Here is a 22,364-nt window from a genome sequence, read left to right on the forward strand (position 1 = left end):
ACCTGGTTCTTTCCCAAGCCTCTAGGTCCCTACCCAGGACCACCTTCTAGCCTTTTTCTCTCTGTCATAGCTGACAGAAGAAAGTTAAGAGAATTAGCAACAGGCCCAAAGAGGAAACCTACACCATGACGCTTTCCTTCCACCCCTCCCCCTTTCCAGAGGGCTCAGAGGTGGACTCATAACCAACCAACTTCTGCTAAAAATACCCTCTGGAGTTTCAGCACTGTGCAACGTAACTTAAAAGTGGTTTCCTGACATAGGCAGAAGCATGAGCATGAATTCAGCCTCTATAAAAAAAGTCCCGCACCCAAAGCTTGGGCTCTTAACTGCCAGTCCCTGGAAACTTAACAAGTTCCCCCAGGAAGTAGGGCACCCCCTTCTACTCTGCTGCACATTTTAATAAGCTCAAAGGTGGTGATGCCTCCAGGACTTCAAAAGCCATGCATTCTATGAGTCAATGAGAACAAGGGCTATTTGAGATCCTCAGGCCCAGACAACGAAAATAAAAAAACCCTTCACATACTAACCCATACAGCACATGCGGCAAGCCAGGTGGGCGTTGAACTCGTGCTCATCTTGGTAATTGGGCCACATGGCGCCCTTGCGTCTTGCTAGCCCCACCTAAAAAAAAAAAAAGGCTCCCAAAGAGCCTCCAAGTAGTGGCCCGGCCACCCTTTGCAGCTCCTCAAAAAGGACTGCGAGGTACACAGAGACAGACAGCCGAAAGGCTGTGCAATGAACGGAGAGAGAGAGAGGGAGGGAGAGAGAGCCGAACAGAGAAGTGGCTCCACCCACAACTTCCTACTGACCTCCTTCTTCCCTTGAGGTCAGAGAGGAAGCTCCTCCCTAGGGTACTTCCAAAACCTGGGTCTGCGTCTTCAGGCAAGCAGCAAGCTACTCCAAAGTGGCACCAACTCAGTGTCTTCAGACCACAGAGCCTTACAGAGGTGGGAGCTTCATAAACACAAGTCCAGTCAAGCTATTAGGTGAGTAAGCTGAGCAGATAGAAGCTGGCCCTTGCGGTACCTTCCGTTTTCAGAGCAGAAGCGTCCAACCTGGTGAGTCTCAGACAGCTGCAAAAGAGCTGGTGAACTACAACGGCTTACCGCCAAGTTAGGAAATAGTGCATCCATTGCCCAACAACCTGCTCCTCAGGCTCTCTTCTTCTCATCAGAAATACATATAAAATGTGTTAACCAAGGTCTCACAACAGGAGAGACTACAACAGCGCAAGCCCATACACTGTCCACTGCCAACAGAGTCCTAGATTCCAAAGAGAAATTCTCTTCCCCTCACTTACTACAACTGCCCGAAGGGAAGAGTCCAGGTCTCTCCTCAGTGAGTCCACCTACTTTACAGAGTAGCCCAGCCTCAGCCAGCCTTGCATAGTAGATTAGCTCGGCAGATTTCAACAACATCAAAACCACGGGTTTGCTGGTTGCTCCATTCTTTCCCCTCATCCAGTCAGGAATGGCATCCCAAAGTCCCAGACCCTCCCACTTTTGTCTTTATAGTCAGTGCACTTAACTCAGCTGTGCCAGAAATCCCTTTATCCATCAGTGGAAGGCTGCTTGCCTGCTTATTTGTCCAACTTGTTTTCGGAGTTTTGGCTAATCGTACCAGACACTGGAATGCTGAAGAAACACAATGAAGGCCTTTTTCATTCAGATAGCCCAACCCAGCGGTTGCTTCTGCACGATTCTGACCCAACCAGGGCATAGAAGAGCTGAGCCTCTGGATGTCAGGACACACCACTCCTGCCCCACACCTCGCAGAAGGGCGCTGCCGCTGATAAGGGCCTAATCACTGGCCCTGTGCTCTAGCTCCCTAAATAGAATGACTTCTTCAGGCTAATGCTGCTTTCAATCTTGTTCCTGAAGGCGGGGAAGGAGGGGCAGCACCCAGGAAAACAAGTTTCCAGAGAGCAGCCCCAAAGACCACAAATGAAAAAATGTAAACATGGACTTGCCACTTAAACAAGCCTTATGACCTGCCTTAGTGGCCAGTCGACCTCCTTCACTCCCAACGGGGCATCCCTCCCACTTCCAAACTGCAGATAATCTTGTTACTGCTTACTAATAAAGGGACTCACAGCTGACTTCATCCTTCCTTGACTAAGCTCCCAGTCACCCCAATAACCTGTGACAACTGTATTCAATCTCTCCCTCTTATCAGATTCTTCTGAGTCTTGAAGAGGAAGGGTCCTCCTAGAATTTACCTTGTCCTGGGAAAATGAATGCACAGGAGGAGAGAAGAGGAGGAATGAATATTTCCTGATTCATATTTAGTAGCTTCCTCTTTTATCAGACTTAAATTCTCTGAGTGCAAAGACTGTCTTGTCATCACATCCCAGTCGCTAGCACAATTAGAAGGCACTCAACAATCTCAGCTAAAGTTAACTGAGCATCTACCAGAACCGCAAGTTCACAGGTAAGGTGCTAGGAATTGTAAATGTAGTTTCATTTAATCTCAACAATTCTCTACGAGATAAAAATTAGTAAGACTTTAAAAGGTTAAATAATTTGACCAAGACTATACATCCATCTGCCCAGCTCCAAAGCTATGCCTCTTGTTACACCCTGCTGTTTCTGAGAGGGACCTACCCAAAATAAGTAAACTGGGTGGAGGAGCGGTAAATAAAGAGGTGGTTGGTATATTCTCGGGAAGCTTGAGAAATAAAAACACATAGCTGTGGCTGACTGAAGATTTAAGGCACCTTCCAAATGAATAGATGGGGCAACATCTAGAAATAGTAAATAAATTTGGAGCCTCTAAACATCAAAGTAATCATGACTGGGTCAAGTTTGATGAATGTGAACCAAAACCTGCCATGTGCTCCTAACGCCCTAGAGTCTGGGAAAAGGCCAGTTGAGCTACAAGGAGATAGGACTTCCCTTAAGGTTCCCAACAGGTCCTGAGTCCCAGAAAGAGAAAGATGCTGCTGGCCTGGAGGAGAGGACTTTGATTAGGACAGTCAGCTTTGAACTATCCATAGCAGCTGGGCAGGGAGATTAGCCAGGCTATTCCCCTTCTTTTTTGCCCAGTTTTCAGTGAAAAGGTTGAGTGGAGGGAAGACGATGACGCCAGCATTTCCAGAAGTGGACACAAGTTACCTGAAAATTTACAGAGACTGGCTTTCTTACAGTGGCATAGAAAACTGAAGCTACATATATTTTCTTTCCTAAAGTGCTCCAAGTCACCCACTACTAAGATAAAAAAGCAGACACAGAAGCTCCTTTCTCATGTGTAAGGCAGTGATTCATAATATATCACTAATTTTTTTATATACTCCTACACTGTCTTCTATCCATTTCTTAATTTCCAATCCTAAAGTTGGAATACATTTTGTTCCAATAGCCCAGAGGAAGATATTATGTCTTTAATGGTACCTTTTGTGAAAGAAATTTATAATAATGATAGGAACAACTAAATAGCCCTAACTATGCAGCATTATCAACGCCATTTTACAGGTGAAGAAACAGAGGCCCAGAAAAATTACCACCTAGCCAAAAGCACAGAGTTAGGATAAAAATAGTCTGAATCCAGATCCTCAACTTGCTCTCCACCACAATTCTCAAGTACAGGCCAGATGACTACACTGCCAGAATCACAGAAAATTAGAGACCCTAGTGTTCTTTTTCTTTTCATACTGACTAGGATTGGAAGGATTAAGCAACTTGTCTGCCATCACAAGGTAGTAAGCGGAAGACACAGAATAGAGCCCAGACCTTCTGCCTCTAAATTCAGTGGTCTTCTTACTACACTGTACAAACCTAGGGAACAAGTAGTAAAGGAAAGAAAAAGACAAAGACGCCACCTTGATTATAACATCTATTGCCTTAGTTATTTGAGCAGAGATTTATTAGATATATTTTATTCTATTTATTGAGTACACATTACATGCTTAAAAAATTTGTAGGTAACACAAATGGAAGACACACAGCAAATGCCATAAATGGAGGAAGTAAAATTCAAAGAAATCTCACAAAGTTAGAAAGCTGCAGTAAAGCCCACAGAAAAAACTTAACTAACACACCTACAGTTCAAGAAACACCTTAGCTAGTATACCCAGGTTCAAGAAAACCAAGGACACAACAATGACTAAAGGGGAGAGAATAGCAGTCCAGCAGTTCACGTACAAGGCTTTGCTATTTCATAATTGATCTTAAGTTAACATGACCCAATAGTGCAATATAGTTGCTGTTAAAAGGTCGGGGAAGGGGATAGGCATTTCTCACAGAAATTAAGACACTGCTTAGGACACCCACATCCCATATCAGAGTGCCTGGGTTTGAGTTCCAATTCCACTCCCAAGTCCAGCTTCTTGATAGTGTGTAATCTGATTGAGTAGCAGGTGATAGCTTAAGTAGTTGGGTCCTTGCCACCCACGTGGGAAACCTGGATGGAGTTCCAGGCTCCTGGCTTCTGGCCCAGCCCAATGTTAGGGGAGTGAACCAGTAGATGGGAGTCCCTCTCTTCATCTTTGTTTCTGTTTCTGTTTCTATCTCTGTCTTTCAAATAAATAAAGAAAAATTAATTTAAAATATTAAGGGGGGTGGTCTATGCAACCTTAGGCTGCACTTCATTTGGTAGAGATCCAGGGATTATAGCTGATCCTCCTAGTGGGATATTGGAAATGGAAAGAACTTTAAGAGATCCGATTTTCCAATCATTCATTTTACATATAAAGAAAACAAGATCCTAAAGAGGAAACACACAAAAACTCAAATGCTTTTTTCAAGTAACCACAAAGCCCTTTTTCTATCACAATGAGAGATATACTGAGCATCCACCTAAGGCTATACATAAAACTAGGCCACATGGTTCCTGATACAGCTTATAACTAATGCCATCTTAATTCCTTCATTTATGTATTCAAGTTACTTTACTAACACCTAACTTTGTCTCAACACTTGAGATACCAAGATGAGGAAGAGTCCCTGTTCTAGTTACTGAGGAGCAAGAAGGCAAAGCAGGCTTGAACACATGGTACTGACAAGAGTGTTACTGGAGCATAGGAAGGTTTTCCAGGAGCAGTAACTTCTTAGCTTTAAGGACAAGTGTCAAGTAGTATACTCAAAGGAGGCATTTCAGGTGAAGATCAGCATGTTTTTAAATGACGCAGGAATACTGGGTGCTAGTAAGGCTAAGAAAGGAAATGAAACCCATGAAACAGGCAGGGGGCAGATCATAAAAACCCTTTTATGTTATGCTGAAGAGTTTGAACTTTCTTCTAAAAGCACAGGGGAAGCATAGAAGGATTTTAAACAGGGGAGTGACACAGACAGCTCTGCATTTTAGAAACATCTCTGGCTACAGTGAAGACGACAGACGGGAGGAGAAAAGGAAAGAGGGAAATAACAGGTTATTTTAGCAGTCTGAGAGAGGAAAAATGAAAATAAAAAGTAGGTAGTTTTAAGACTAATGACATAATACACACAAATTCAAGTATGGGTAAGATGTACTGAAAATTATTTAAAATTCTCAATACAAATTGAGTGTTAAGCCCTGTATTATAGGCATTACATGCCTTTGGTATAAACTGTCTGTGTGTCTTCCTGTATCTTGTTTATATCTGCTAGTGACATGAAATGTGGTTGCAAAAGCCACATACTTATGTCATATAATCAGATCTCATCAATCACTATCAATGATTGCTTCTACACACTTCTGCATTCCCTTCACTTCCCTACACACACACACACACACACAGGGCAACCACATTTTCAAAGTAAAAATAATAAATTTAACTTTCCAAAGGGAGTACTAGAACCAGACAAATTAATGAAAAGGGAACTGTTCAGCCTAAAGAATACAGCTTTCAAATATAAGCCAATCTGAAACCTAGAAGAGAAAGCAGACTTAATCTTTGCTAGGTAGAATTTGGACTAACAAGTATAAATTACAAACAGGCAACTTTCAGCTTAAAAAAGAACTCCCCATGGGGCTGGTGCTGTGGCGTAGTGGGTAAAGCCGCCACTTGCAGTGCCAGCATCCCATACGGGCGCCGGTTTGAGTCCTGGCTGCTCCTCTTCTGATCAGTCTCTCTGCTATGGTCTAGGAAAGCAGCTGAAGATGGTCCATGTCCTTGGGCCCTTGCACCCACGTGGGAGACCCGAAAAAAGCTCTTGACTCCTGGCTTTGGATTGGTACAGCTCCAGCTGTTGCAGCCACCTGGGGAGTGAAACAGCAGATGGAAGATCTCTCTCTCTTCCTCTCTTTCTCTCTCTCTCTGCCTCTCCGTAACTCTGCCTTTCAAGTAAATAAATAAATCTTTTAAAAAAATAAAACTCCCCAATTGTCAACACATGTTATATGTTCTACAATCATAAATCTTCAAGCAAAGAAAAAAGAACTTCTGACAAGAGTAAGATGAAGTAGGAAGTTGGACTGGCTAATGTGTTTGGCTAATATCCGAAATTACCAAACTGATGAAACTGCTGCTGTTTTTTCTGTTTATTTATATGAATCATTTAAAAAAAGTGATTCACTACAAAAAATACAACATAGAAATAAACTAGATGCCAAGGCTAATATAACTGCAATTGAGAATCTCCCAATTCTAAGAGGAAAATAAATATACTTAAATAAAACACTAAGAGTATATGAATTGAAAAATCTATACATAGTGAGAATTTACTAGTACACGATCTCTTAGAACTGAAGCGTTAGGGGCCTGCGCTGTGGCACAGTGGGTTAGAGCCCCAGGCTGAAGTGCAGGCATCCTATTTGGGCGCCGATTCTAATCCCGGCTGCTCCTCTTCTAATCCAGCTCTCTGCCATGGCCTGGGAAAGCAGTAGAAGATGGCCCAAGTCCTTGGTGGGAGACCTGGAAGAAGCTCCTGGCTCCTGGCTTCAGATCAGCACAGCTCCAGCCGTTGCGGCCATCTGGGGAGTGAACCATCAGATGGAAGACCTCTCTTTCTCTGTCTCTACCTCTCTTTGTAACACTGTCTTTCAAATAAATAAGATAAATCTTAAAAAAAAAAAAAAAAAGAACTGAAGTACTAAAAGGAACCTCAGAGACGACCCAGTGCAATGATTTTCAACTCTAATACTTTTTCAAACAAGTTGTATAAAGAACTCAACAGAGAACATACACGAAAGCAGTACTTCATAGTATGTATCAATTTTATGTTTTTAAGTTTGTATTACTTATTTTAAAGCCAAATTATATAAATATTCAATTTTTACAAAAATTGGGAGATGAATCAATTGCAGTTATATTAGCTTTAGTATCTAGCTTATTTCTATGTTGTATTTTTTTGTAGTGAATCACTTTCTTTTAAATGATTTATATAAATAAACAGAAAAAACAGCAGCAGCTTCATCAGTTTGGTAATTTCAGGATATTAGCCAAATGAACAGAAACAAAAGCCTGAAAGAACAACAGAAATCTTTGTAACAAAGGTGAATATCTTCACTATCTAAAACTATGTACCTTCCTTATAGTATGTAAACATGAACAGAAAAGAAGATGGGGCAAGCATTGTGACACAGTGGGTTAAGCTGTCACTTGAGGGGCCTGCGCTGTAGTGTAGTGGGTAAAGCCACCACCTGCATCAGTGACATTATATATAGGTGTTGACCGTTAACCCAGCTGCTCCACTTTCAATCCAGCTCCGTGCTAATGTGACCAGGAAAGCAATGAAGACAGCCCAAGTCCTTGTGCCCCTGCACCCATGTGGGAAATCTAGAAGAAGCTCCTGACTCCTGGCTTCGGCCTAGCCCAGCACACCCCACCACCACTTGGGGAGTAGACCAGCAGATGGACAATCTTTTCTCTGTCTCTGTCTCTGTCTCTTTCTCTCTCTGTGTAACTTTGACTTTCAAATTAATTTGCTTGCCTTCTAAATCATAGTGCTGGTTCAAGTCCCAGCTACTCTGTGCTTCAGATCCAGCTTCCTGCTAATGCACCTGACAGGCAGAGAATGAGGAATGGCCCAAGTACTTGGGTTGTTCCTTGCCACCCAAATGGGAGATCCAGATGGTTCCTGGCTCCTGGATTCAGCCTGGCCCAGCCTCAGCTGCTGCAAGCATTCAGGGAATAAACCAGCAAATGAAATATCTTGCTCTCTCTCTTTTCTCCTCTCCCCCCAACACTATCATTCTGCCTTTCAAATAAATAAATTAATTTTTAAAGAAAAGTGTGATAAGAACAAAAACTGTTAATACTATCACAGCAGGGGCTGGCGCTGTGGCACAGTAGATAAGGCCGCCGCCTGCAGTGCTGGCATCTCATATGGGCACCAGTTTGAGACTGCTCCACTTCCGATCCAGCTCTCTGCTATGGCCTAGGAAGGCAGCAGAAGATGGTCCAAGTCCTTGGGCCCTGCATCCACCTGGGAGACCTGGAGGAGGCTCCTGGCTTCGGATGGGCTCAGCTCCGACCAGTACAGCCATCTGGGAAGTGAATCAGCAGGTGGAAGACCTCTCTCTCTTTCTGCCTCTCCTTCTCTTTCTGTGTAACTCTGACTTTCAAGTAAATAAATAAATCTTTAAAAAACAAAATACTACCACAGCGATGTGTCACCAACTCACCTTCATGCACTGAACTCTAGCCCTTACAACTGAGCCTTGCTTCAAATTTATTATGTACATGATCTATGTCCTGTGATAGTGTACATACTAAAATTTAAAAAGACTCACTCAGAAGAGATTATTTTCATGTTTTTAACCAAGTGTACATTTATTAACAGTCAAATATACACGCAGAGATGGTAGAGGAATCTTTATTCTGGCAATGTCCAATGGGAGGTAGTAATTACAGGGCACATATTATCTTTTTAAACATCTTTAACAGATAAGATACATCTTAAAGTTGAAATGACAATAAAATGGGTTCAGAATCTCTCAAGTACTCCCATGGAAAGTTTGATATCCAAAGTGTCCAACTTCTCTTGGCATCTTTTCCTACCATACGACAATAAAAAAAAAAAAAGTGTCCAACTGAAAAATCACTGTTCTGATTTTACACATAAGCTGAACACAGTTCATTCCCAGTGTAACTTTTAGGTACTAGAATCAAAGTTGTTTAATAAAAATAAAAAGCTTTTACAATGTATTTCTATGTTAGTGTATTTCATGTTTATGAAGTTAATATTCTGAAATGTTAAAAAGAAAGCAGATAGAGGAATGGCTCTTGAATTCCACAGAAAATCCTATAATGAAAATAAACTTTTAAAATACTAATCAATCATTGGGTTAGAAATGTCATTATCATAATGCACAAGGAAATGAAAGCAGCAGCTTCCATCTGAATGATACTCATTTTTTCATTCCATATGAAATAGTAAATAGGATCAAATAAGAAGCCTGCCTATCACCTCTTTCCTGCTAAGCTGAATACAGAAAAGCCACTTTGGGGTACCTTTTAAACATACCACCACACCATCAAACATGCTAGTATTTCTAAGTGTCTATCTCTGCCTTTGCTGACACAGACATACACTGGGATCTGAATATTTATTTACTCAAAAGCTTTTCTGAGACTTACTGGAAAGGACACTGGGGAATGACTGAATCCAACTCTAATTCTGTCAAGCATTCATGAACTTTTAATAGAAAGTTAAGTAATAAGTCATCAAGTCTCCATCTTAACTTGTAAGACACACAGAAACAAAAGTCTACATAACTTGGCTTGAAGGCAGGATGCTTCAAAATCACAGCGGGAGTACTGAAGGTATGGAGGGTGCATCCAGGAAAACTCAGACCTTATTAATCCTCAATTACAGAGTCACAGAACCAGCTAACTCAAGGTGGATCCCTGCACTGGGCTGCCAGAAGTCAGTGGAGTGTACTGTGGTGACTGATAGCAATACAGGAAGAAAGAGGATTCTTGCATAATTTAAAAAAATTTTTTTAAAAATTATCCAAACTCAATTTCCTAGGAAAAAGAACAGTTAACTTCCTCACGTTGAGTACACAGAGCTAAACTGTAAGGAGCAGCATCCATCACAACAAAGAGAGCACAGGCACCCTGTGTCCCAGGATGCATCTCGCCAAGGACACTGCTTGACCCTTTCCTCTCACCGACCCTGCCTCCTCTGCCTTTCTCATCCCCAAAGACACCAAATCCAGAGACTTCTCCAGTCCCACCGAACTCAGAAACGTTCCCCACATCTACCCCTGAAAGAGGATGACATCCTTAACTGTGTATGTTTTTGATTAAAAACTGGAATCCAAAAGACCACTTTGAGACTGGGAAAGTGAAGAAAGGAAGGCTTGTTTCTCTGAGGAAGGACACAGTCAGCATAGCAGCCACTTCCCCCCAGCTGAGCCCAGACATCACCTCATCTAACCAGCACTCTCCAGCCAGACAGCCCCATGGAGCAGGAAAGTCTGGGCCCCCACACCCCGCACAGCACTGGCCCTTTAAGGAGGGTGACTGGGAAGCCCTCCGTCATTCATCGACCCTCACAAGCCTCACAGAAGATTAAAGAATAACTCAGCACCAGTTGGTTACCTGCTCTGCCCCTGGCACGGCTCTTCCAGTACAGAACACCGACAACTCCAAGAATGTGAGTCAGAATAAAGACAGCTGGTGGCAAATAAGACGAATCTAAGAACGGCATTTTGGGACTGGCCTTTCTCCTCCTTCGCGTTAGCCCCGAGGCCCGATCAGCGCTGGCCTCTGGATGCCTTTCTCCTGAGCTTACTGCCGTCCCGCACTATCAGCACGGGCGACGGGCTCAGCAACTTCCTGGCTGCTGCTCCTCCATCTCGCCTCTGACTGGCTTTCCGCAAGCGGTAGTAGCCTGGGACTAAAAGTGTACAGTGTATCTCAGACAAAGCCCAGGAAACAAGTGGCCAGAGGGGGAGGGGAGCGGGAAGGAGGGACAAGGAGAGTGGAAAGGAGTGCCTAAGCCAGCGTCAGGCTGACTCAAACCTCTATCTTTGGCATCCTCTGCTCAGCTTAAACAAACCAACCTCAGACCCTTCCACGAGAGGGGAGGGTGTCGGAGGACGACATGCTCTCAACTTTCCATTCGCAGCTGGGCTGGAACACTAGACTTCAGTATGTAGCCAGAAGGGAAGTTACGGGAGCACTAGGGGCACTCTTGTGGGGATGAGGCAAAGTATACAGGAACAGACAAGCCCCGTCAGTGCCCTGGTGCAGTTGGAGGGCAATCCCGCCACACCTGCAGCCAAGCTGTTCCTGAGAAGCAGAGGATCTGAACAGACTCCAAGAAAACAGACCTGACACCTAGGTGCAATGAACAATGAAGAGAATACCCAAAAAAATTAAAACATATGTTCACACAAAGGTCTGTATATGGACTATGTGCAGCCACATTATTCAAATTTAAAAAATGGAAATTACTTAAATGTCCATCAACTAGTGAACTTATAAGCAAATTGTGATACACCTACACCCATACAATGAACTACTACTCTGCAAGAAAAAGGAACAGGGGCTGGCGTTGTGGGAGTCCTGGCTGCTGCACTTCTGACCCAGCTCCCTGCTAATGTGCCTAGGAAAGCATTGGAAGATGGTCCAAATGCTTGGGCCCCTGCCTCAATATGGGAGACCTGGACGAAGCTCATGGCCTCAGCCTGGCCTGGCCCCTACCAGTTGCAGCCACTGGGAAGTGGACCAGTGGATGGGAGAACTATCCCCCTCCCTCTCCCTCTCCCTCTCTCTCTGATGCTCTGCCTTTCAAATAAGTCTTTAAAAAAAAAAAGATGTTGGTCAGATTCTGAATAATCATAAACAGAGTTATCGGGATTTTTTTAATAGACTGGATGTGAGATGAGGAGGGAAATAATAAGGAATAGCTCCAAGGTTTTTGGCCTGAATAACTGAAAGAACAGAGCTGCCATTTCTTGAGTCACAAAAGACCGAGAGAGAAACAGAGGGTTTTAGGTTCATTGATGGTTGTGCTTATTTGGTGTTTTGGGAGGTGAGTAGGAATTCCCTTTTGAATACTTCATGTTTGAAATACCTAATACCTAATAGATATCCACACAATATGTATTTGGAGTTCGGGCTATGGTTCTAAAGCCCAGAGACTGGATGACATCACTTAGGGAGTAAAGAGAGAGAGAGAGGAATCAAGTTCAGGGACAAAGCCCTGAAGATCTCCAACATTAGCTAGGGAAGAGGACGAACCACTCAGAAATATTGAAAAGAGGAGACGTGAGTTAGGAGGAGAGCCAAAAGAGTATGTTGTCCTAGAAGACACGGATAGAAGTGTTTATTAACCGAGTCAGAGCTGTTAGTGTGTGGAGATGTGGACTGGGAACTGATCATTGAACTTAGCTATGTGGAAGTAACTGGTGACTTTAACAAGGACTGTTTTGATGGCACAGTGGAGAAAAGGCCTGTTTGGAATAATTTAAGATGAACAGGAGGAGAGGAGCAAGGGACAAGTAAAAACAATGCTTCCAAGGAACTCCACTGTACAGGGGAGTAAAGAGAGGGACGGTAAGGTCAAAAGAGATTCTTCGTGACATGTGACATGTGTTTGCCAAAGTGAATAGCACTAGAGAGGGAAAACTGATGATGAGTCTGAGGAAGACTAAGCCAGTGCTCCCTCTCATGTGAAACACAGCACGTCCATTCAGTTTAAACATCCAGGGTGCCATACACACAAAGATGACCAAAACACGTCCCTTACTGAGAAGCACAGAAGCTCCTGAAATGTGATGGTCAAAGAAGATGGACTTGCCTGGGGAGGGAACTAACACTGGTAAGCAGCTACTAAAAAAGCACCTTCATATTTTTTTACATCATTTAATTTCTATAATACCCCTGGGAGATTAATATCATCATCCACATGTTGTAAATCAAGACCTTGAGGTTCATGGAGCAAGTGTTTAGCATAGTTTAGATACTGCCTTCCATATCAGAGTTTCTGGTTCAATTCCCAGCTGTGGTTCCTGATTCCAGCTGCCTTCTAGTGCAACCCCTGGGAGACAACAGTGATACTCCAGTGACTGGGTTCCTGCCACCCACATGGGAGATCCGGCTTACAACAGTTCTAGCCACTCCAGGCATCTGGGGAGTGAACCAGTGGTTGGAGAAGATCTCTCTATCTCCTCTGTCTCTCCAGTTTTAAAACCAGGAGACTAGATGATATCACATAAGTTCATTATGGTGCAAATTTTTTTTCAAATCCATGCAGTTTTTTAATAATGCAAATTTTCCATAAACTTTTTGAAGGCCTTTCATATGCATCGATTTCAAAATCAACTTAACTTTTAATTCCACTTTTTCACAAACTTTTTGAAGTATGCACATAGGAAGGAAGGAAGGGGAGGGCCACTGCCTTTGTGAAAATAAAACAGATCGTTCACTTAGTGAAACTAAGATGGATCTGTGTACTGTCGTTTACAGGAAGTGGTTGGAGGTTGGCAGGAGGGAGTGACTAGCTTTCTTTTTCAGAGATCATTTATTATATAAGAAACAGACCATTTAAAGTCACATTTCGCACCTCCCAGGATATCCCTTGCTAACAGCCAGTGGGCAGGACTTCAAATCATCAAAGCCTTGTAGAAACAAGACTCAGAACTTTATTAAAACTTTATGCCCACCTCTCTTTGAGATTACTTCATTCACATGAATTTAGGATTGTCTCCCACAACCGTTACCCACAAGATACCTCAGCACAAGGCAGTGCCCTAGAATCACATTAACGTTTGAGGCTGAGATCAAAACAAGACCATGGGAAGGTATGCTGTGCATTTTATTTAAACTGACATGGAGCTCCACTTGGTCTCAAAATAACTGTTATCCATAAGCATCATAACTTCAGCAGACACAGACTGAAAGTTTAAGACATATTATCATTAAAAGATCAAAATCTATAAAAAAATATTGCTTACAGGCCGGCGCCGCGGCTCACTAGGCTAATCCTCTGCCTAGCGGCGCCGGCACACCGGGTTCTAGTCCCAGTCGGGGCGCCGGATTCTGTCCCGGTTGCCCCTCTTCCAGGCCAGCCCTCTGCTGTGGCCAGGGAGTGCAGTGGAGGATGGCCCAGGTGCTTGGGCCCTGCACCCCATGGGAGACCAGGATAAGCACCTGGCTCCTGGCTCCTGCCATCGGATCAGCGCGGTGCGCCGGCTGCAGCGCGCCGACCGCGGCGGCCATTGGAGGGTGAACCAACGGCAAAGGAAGACCTTTCTCTCTGTCTCTCTCTCTCACTGTCCACTCTGCCTGTCAAAAAAAAAAAAAAATAATAAAATAAAATAAAATAAAAAGAAAAAATATTGCTTACAAAGGGAGGCGGCTTTTGTAGAAAAATACAAATATACTAGAGATTGTAAATTTGTTAGAGGGAATCTCGGGTTCCTTGAAATGGCAGGACGCAGGCATCAAAGACTGGTCCTGAACTTGTCATCTGCCTTGTCCCATGAGAACACTAAGCATCTAGGCCGGCGCCGCGGCTCAATAAGCTAATCCTCCGCCTTGCGGCGCCGGCACACCAGGTTCTAGTCCCGGTCAGGGCACCAGATTCTGTTCCGGTTGCCCCTCTCCCAGGCCAGCTCTCTGCTGTGGCCCAGGAGTGCAGTGGAGGATGGCCTAAGTGCTTGGGCCCTGCACCCCATGGGAGACCAGGAGAAGCACCTGGCTCCTGGCTTTGGATCAGCGCAGTGCGCCAGCTGCTGGCCACCTTCACTGGAGGGTGAACCAACGGCAAAGGAAGACCTTTCTCTCTGTCTCTCTCTCTCTCACTGTCCACTCTGCCTGTCAAAACAAAACAACAACAACAACAAAAAAAAAAACACTAAGCATTTAACTGCAGATAAGCAGAGGCTGTAGCTTCACAGCAGATAAATAGGAGATATCCCTGACTCTGGCTCTGTGATTTAGCAATGTGGTACTGAAATAGCAATACCATAAATAAGCCCAGAATGTCTACAAAGAATATTCTACACACTCAAGTTTTTGTCACTGAATATTTATAATAAAGTAGGGAAAATCTCTCTACTTCTTACTCACTAAACCTAGATGCCTAAGTGTATTATAGTAGTATGGCAATTACAAGTCCAGTATGCCTGGGCTCAAATTCAGACTACTCTATATAGCACATTTAGCACCTTCAGGTAAGGTACTTAACTTCATGCAACCTCAATTTACTCCTCTATAAAATGATGAAACAGTACCTGACTCACAGAGCTCTAGTAAGGATTAATTGAGTTAATGTATTTCAGAAGCTCAATATGTGCTCAATAATTACTGGCTATTATTATCATCACTTGCAGGGACATAAAGCAAAGCACATTTGACCACAAAGACCTTTGAATATTACTCAGACTTTACAAAACCTTGGCAAACTGATGATTTGCATATTCATCACTCAAATTACTTAATCTAATTCACCCAATCCCAGTCTCCAACCTGCCACTCCTCCATTCACCATGAGACTAGTCTGCTTGCAGTATGCACAATGACTGTTATATCTTAGATGTTCCATAAAGATTTATTTGTAATCTCATTCTTTTCTAAAACTTTCAATTTCCTCCTATCAGCACATGGTTCAAAACTCTGGCTTCACAGTATTTCCCTCATTTATCCTGGAATGTTTTTCCTTTCCTTCTCTACATCAAAATCTCATTCCTATGGACGAGCTTAAAACCAGAACTTCGACAGAATGTTCCCTTGGCTTTTCCTTCAACCTCAGTGAGAAGTAAACTTCTCCCTCCCTTGAGCTTTTATTATATTTATCTGTTTCTTTCTCATGATACTTAGCACATGATACTTTATAATACAATTGAGTACATTTTTTTCCCTCACTAGTTTAGGTTTTAAGCTAGATAAATGTCTGCCCTCCTTTATAAAACCTTAGTCATTAAATAACTATTTATAGAATGAGTGAATAAATTAATTTATGGACAAGAGGGTCTAAACAGCATTGTAAGAGCAAGAAATGTAAGGGGGGAGGGTGGGAGCACACTAGAAAGAACAAAACTGGGTGCAATAAAACATGAATATTCCCCACATATAAACTCTTTTTCTGAGAATGCACCTCTATATAAACTCAGTGGAAAATATATACAAAAAAAAAAAAAAAAAAAAAAAGGAGCTGAACCATCTTTAAACACCGAATTTCCAAATCTACTTGGGAGTGTAGGGGGAAATGTGACTCCAAGAACACATGCATAAGTTTGGCTTTCTTCTTGAAGCCAGTTTATTAATTCAGAAATTCTATTTTTGGAAATCTCTCCACATATGGATTCTGCCTAGCATTCTAACTTTGTGGCCACCTTGTCCAGCTCACAAATTGAGGCCCTTACCCATGAGAAAGAGAAAGAAAAAAGAAAGCAAAGTTAACAAGGGTAGAAAATGAAGCAGCAGCAGCTCTGGAAAAGCATACTTGGAAAATGCACTCTGAAAGCCACTTGCTGCCTGTTGTGCCCAGGACTCTAAACATATCTGTTCAAATTCTGATTTCATCATTTTTAGCCAGAACTAACTAACCTCTCTAATTTTCAGTTTCCTCATCTGTAAAATGGGAATAATAAAGTTGCCTCTTCTCAGTGTTACAGTGAAGATTAAGTGATAAAATGTGTGGAATATTTGGTACACAGTGAGCATTACCTACTTAAGAAGATTAAACATTAACTCATTAACTATTGTTATATGATCACTACACAGGAGCATCTACACTCTAGGAGAGCATCAAGTCATCTTCAGTAATCCATGCAAAGAGGCAAGCCAAGGTAAAGTGTATGGTATTTGCCACCAACCTAATGAATAAATCAAATTAGGTTTCGATGGCATTGCTCCAGAAAAGGAAAGGATGAATATATGTAGCCAACCTCAAAAATCATATTATCAGTTGAAGTAATCCTTCTCTCTGGAATTCTGACCATTTCCCAATAAGATAGCAAGATGCAGATATTAAACTCTTTACAGGTAACTCTGATTGTCAATATCTTAAATAAATAAGGAAAAGAAGTACTACCCATGGGGACCACTCCTGAGTCTCACCAAGGATTGTTATTTGTATCCAGAAATACTTCTCATTCCAAGTAACTGCACAGTAAGGAAAGTTAATGCGTGTTTAAAATACTTTTCTAAATAAAAACAAAAAGTATACTCTCACTGGGAAATGTCTTTAGGTGTTCTGGCTAGGAAGGGATGGGTTTTAGTTTTCCTGACAATGCAAGAAAGCAGAATGCGCAAGAGAGTCTTATGTGTAATACAGCTGATAAAGTGGTCAGCAGCCCAACAGTGAGGTAATGCAGCAGGCTTGTGATTGCCAATAGGTAGCCACGCTCAAGGCTCAGAAAAAAAGCCAAGCCCAAGGCTCAGAAAACTGAACCCAAGCCAACACAAGAGAAGCAAACTTAAACTATTTATCCATGGAAACCGGGCTTTGCACACAAACAGCTAATTTTAGATCTTTGTAAGACAGTTTTCCAAACCTTGGCAGTTAACGCTAAAAGAAAAAGAGCAAGACTGGCCACCTGAAGACAAAGGCGTCCTGCAGCTTCTTTTCACCTGGGGACACTTAGAGCCTGGTTAGAACTCTAATCCACAACCGAAGAATTCTTTTAATCATTCTCAGAAATGCTTACCACCAGGCTCTTCTTACTTTCTAGTAAAATCTTCAAGACCCCAAGAGTCCAAGCACCAAATATGTTGGGCATGTTTTGTTTGACTAGGAACACCAATCCATGATGACACCACCCTAGGGGAAGCTGCTTAGTATTTCTGAACTTTAGGCTCCTAACTTACACAACACATATAAAAATATGCATTGTGGCCAGCATTGTGGTACAGTGGGTAAAGCCACCACTTGCAACACCAGCATCCCATCCGGGCGCTGGTTCGAGTTCTGGATGCTCGATTTTCAATCCAGCTCCCTGCTAATGCTCCTGAGAAAGCAGTGGAGGATGGCCCAAGTCCTTGGGCCCCTGCATCCACATGGGAGACCTGGATAAAGCTCCTGGCTCCTGACATTGGCCTGGCCCAGCCCTGGCTGTTGTGGCCATTTGGGGAGTGAACCAGTGGATGAAAGATGGATCTGCCTTTCAGATAAATAAATCTTTTTTAAAAAATATGTATTTCCAAGGCTGGCACTGTGGTGCAGCGGGTTAAAGCCCTGGCCTAAAGTGCCGACAACCCATATGGGTGCCGGTTCTAGTCCTGGCTGCCCCTCTTCCAATCCAGCTCTCTGCTGTGGCATGGGAAAGCAGTAGAAGATGGCCCAAGTCCTTGAGCCCTTGCACCTGCATGGGAGACCTGGAAGAAGCTCCTGGTTCCTGCCTTTGGATCAGCACAGCTCCAGCCATTGCGGCCAGTTGGGGAGTGAACCATCAGATGGGAGACCTCTGTCTCTATCTCTACCTCTCTCTGTAACTCTGTCTTTCAAATAAATAAAATAAATCTTTCAAAAAATATGTATTTCCTCAGGGTGGTTATCAAGATTAAGTAAGGGATGCCTGCACAGATCTAGGCACACACCAAATGCTTAGTAAGCAATTTTCTGCCGTTCCCCCCCTGCTTTAAATTGCTCCTCAGATTTTACTCATAAAACCAATTCTATCTCAGCTTTGGTTTATTTCTTCACTTGGTCTCTGGAATAATGTGTTCTTCAAATGCTAGCTAGACCCACAAAATCCTTAATACAAATTCACATTTTGTTTCTACTCTAACACCAAAAAGCCCACACACACACAAAAAATAGTACTCAATGAACAAAGATGCTACAATAAACACAGAGACTCTTATTGGTCTGCCATAGAATTGCAACAGTTTCATTTAGAGCCTAATCCCTCAGTGACCCCTACTGGACAGACAGATCCAGGAGACTTGACTTTTCTAACAAAGACAAATGGATCCTATGTTGCTTTTATTCTACTGAAATATACATAAAACTTTCATTACCCAAACTCAAGCTTGTCTCAAAATCTATATGCCCACAACACAGAAGGCAATGTCCAGGCAGCTCATTCCTTTCACGGGAAATATTATTGCCATAAAGTTGGTTGACTTAACGGCTGCCAAAAGGATCCTCATTATTTAGTTTCATGATGAGTCCCTGCAGAGAAAACAGCAGACAGAGAAGGAGCAGTTACGGGCACACAGCCCTCCCAGTTCCCTGCAAGTTTTCCATTCTCCGAGCTGACTCACCCTCAGCACAGCCCAGACTACCTGCCAGTAGTCAGAGCCACTATGTGTGCTTGGTGAGTAATGCTTCTCCAGCGCCTCCTCCCAACTGTCTTAGACTTAACAAGTCATAAAAGGAAATCTGGGTAATAGTCATAAGTTTTAAGGATGCATGTCTCATTTTGCAAACAGGGATATTTCCTCTTAGCCCTGCAGGGACCTCAGCATTATAGTGAATTCCCTCTAATGACAGACAGGTGGCAACGCAGAAATAGGCAAAGGCAGAAGTAGTGAGTAAATTTAATGCTTATTCTCTAAAATCTGGGGACCACAGCTTCTACTTAGATAAAACCAAAAGTGATATGATAAGGCAAAGCCCACGCCAGGCTAGGGGTCAGCTATGGTTCATTCCACCATAGACTGCTTGTATAGCAACAGCTCTGCCCAGTCAAGACTGAAAAGCAGCCCATTATCAGACCATCTGCCATCACATTGTGAGGCAAAGCCCCAATGAAAAAAAGGCCAGATTTCAGAGGAAAGGATCAGCCTCCTGAGTGCCTGCCCATCCTCCCTCCAGGCTCAAACCAGGAAAAGCATCTGGATTTTTGGATTAGTGACTGGCACACTTGATATTCAACAACTCCTAAATGGTCAATAATTGTGGTTCAGCTTTCTCCCAATAGATATTCCTGGAGTATCTAACCCTTCAAACATGAGTCTACAGAGCTAGCTCAACATTCTGGAAATAGCTGCCAACGGCTAGGTAAGTGAAAGAAATAGAGGAAGGTCTCTGACACAACCTACTTCAAAGATAGTTTAACCAATAATCCCGGATTAATTGCCAAACAAACAAAAAACATTCATTAACTTGGACCTAATCAGGTCTGCATTCTAGTGGTAGGTAAGAAAGGAATCACTCTAAATACATTTATCACTGATTTCTTAAAATTTTCCTGATGGGTGAGCATCTGGTGCAGCAGTTAAGACACCACTTGGGACACTTGCATCCCATATCAGAGTGTATCAGTTCAAGTATCAGCTCCACTTGGATTCCAGCTTCCTGCTACTGCATACCCTGAGAGGTAACAGGTGATGGTTCAAGTAGTTGGGTCCCTGCCACCCACATGGAAGATCTGGATCAGATAGATTCCCAGCTTGGGCTTAAGCCTGGCCCAGCCCCAAGGACTTAATGGGTATTCAAGGAGTGAACCAGCAATGGAAGCTAGCTCTTTGTCTTTTTCTCTGCCTCTCAAATATTTTTAATGAAATATTTTTCTCTTGAAAATCAGGGCACTTTCAGTACAGTTGCCTACATTTTCTCTTACTATAGTCCTTGGGTCTCTGATGTTCATATGCCTTAGAAGAAGCTCGTTTTGGACAAAACTCAGAATATTCAAGATCCTGATTTAGCAAAAAAGAAAGTAATTAGGTATGTCCTAATACCTAATTACTAAATTAAAAAAGTTATTTAAATAATTTTTCAACAAGAATGATAAATAAAGTGCCCTCTGGTTAACCTTGGATTAACCAGAATATCAAATTAACCATATATCATATTTATCACTACATTTAATAGAGAACTAGAGAATGAGTTTATAGCTCTAGTTTCATTCTGAGGATCATTTACCCACACTGGATCTGCTTACTCATTCATAAAATGAGTCATCATTCTAGGTCCTAAAAAACCTTTCCAGCTCTGTAACTCTACGGTGTGTTAAATATTTAGTTGTATAGGTACCATGTTGTTATTCATATACCCCCTCATCAAAAAAAAAAATTACAAAGCCAGTATTACACTATCCTTTAAGAGCTTAATTAGGGAAGTGATATGTATACAAATAATCTTTAATATAAGCTAGTAGATGCTGTGTCATGAGGGTGGCAGGACTGAAAGAACTCACTTAACAGAATTTAAAAATTTAATCACTGCATACAATGGTCATTTCCAGCTGCAAAAATGGAAATGACCTGAGCTTGGAAGAATACATAGGATTTACCAGTCTGAAATAAGAAGAGCTGATGGGGCTAGCACTGTGGTACAGCGGATAAAGCCGTCGCTTGCAGTGCTGGCATCCCATATGGGCGCTGGTTCAAGTCCTGGATGCTCTACTTATGATCCAGCTCTCTGCTATGACCTGGGAAAGCAGTGGAAGATGGCCCAAGTGCTTGGGACCCTGCACCCATGTGGGAGATCGGGAAGAAGCTCCAGGCTCCTGGCTTCAGATCGGTGCAGCTCCAGCTGTAGCAGCCAGCTGGGGAGTGAACAAGCAGAAGGAGGACCTCCTTCTCTCTCTCTCTCTCTCTCTCTCCTCTCTCCTCTCTCTCTCTCTGCCTCTCCTCTCTCTGTGTAACTCTGACTTTCAAGTAAATAAATAAATCTTAAAAAAAAAAAAAAAAAGGAGGAGGAGGAGGACAAGGAGAAGAAGAACTGACACTCCATGAAGAGAGATGGCCTGTGGAAGAGAATGGAAAGGGACAAGTGACACCTAGAGCACAACGTTGGCATGTGAGGGGATGGGGAGGGAGTAAATTAGGAAGAGTAATCTCTGCCAACTGCAAGTTACCACCATTCTTTTCTGAAACCTCCTAAAAATGATAGCAAGGTGATTAAAATGGCACCAAACACAGACAAGAAGAATAAGAAAAGAAGTATCAACCAGGTATTCAGCTTCAAAGTTAAGATGCAGGCTAAGATGACCATGTCCCATATTAGAATACCTGGGTTCAATGCCCAGCTCCAGCTCCAGCTCCTGACTCCAGCTTCCTGCTAATGCAGATTGTGGGAGGCAGCAGTGGTGGCTCAACTATTGACCACTATTTAAATTCCAGCTTTTTCTTTTCTGCTAAGTGCCTGTGTGAAATGGAGAATAATACGAAAAAAGAAAACTGTGGGGCCAGCGCCGTGGTGTAGTGGGTAAAGCCACTGCAGGCAGTACCAGCATCCCATGGGGCTGCTGGTTCCAAGTCCCTGCACTCCACTTCCAATCCAGCTTTCTGCTATGGCCTGGGAAAGCAGTAGAGGATGGCCCAAGTCCTTGAGCCCCGGCACCTGCATGGGAGACCTGGAAGAATCTCCTGGCTCCTGGCTTCAGAAAGGCCCAACTCCAACTGTGGTGAACATCTGAGGAGTGAACCAGCAGATAGAAGACTCCTCTTTGTTTTTCTCTCTGTCTCTCCCTCTCTGTCACTCTGCCTTCCAAATAAATAAATACATACATACATACATCAAGAAAGAGAGAGAGAGAGGAAGGAAGGAAGGAAGGAAGGAAGGAAGGAAGAGAGAGGGAGGGAGGGAGGGAGGGAG

General features: G+C 42.9%; 1 protein-coding gene across 17 annotated transcripts in view; it reads right to left on the bottom strand.

Moving 5' to 3' along the window:
- MACF1 (microtubule actin crosslinking factor 1) overlaps window positions 1–22,364 on the bottom strand; it is a 407,445-nt gene that overhangs the window by 264,335 nt on the left and 120,746 nt on the right. For 3 of the 17 annotated variants that reach the window (XM_070078719.1, XM_051857926.2, XM_051857925.2), the window contains exon 1: window positions 10,466–10,836. The exons of 10 other annotated variants lie outside the window; for them this stretch is intronic. In XM_070078719.1, coding sequence (XP_069934820.1) covers window positions 10,466–10,574 — 109 coding nt within the window. In that variant the 5' untranslated portion in view covers window positions 10,575–10,836. Of the gene's footprint in view, window positions 1–527; window positions 718–809; window positions 1,055–10,465; window positions 10,933–22,364 lie in introns of those variants that run through there. 4 more of the 17 variants (XM_070078717.1, XM_051857927.2, XM_070078715.1 and 1 more) reach the window with 3 other exon arrangements.

This window comes from Oryctolagus cuniculus, chromosome 7, assembly GCF_964237555.1.
Source record: "Oryctolagus cuniculus chromosome 7, mOryCun1.1, whole genome shotgun sequence".
Taxonomy (NCBI): Eukaryota; Metazoa; Chordata; class Mammalia; order Lagomorpha; family Leporidae; genus Oryctolagus; species Oryctolagus cuniculus.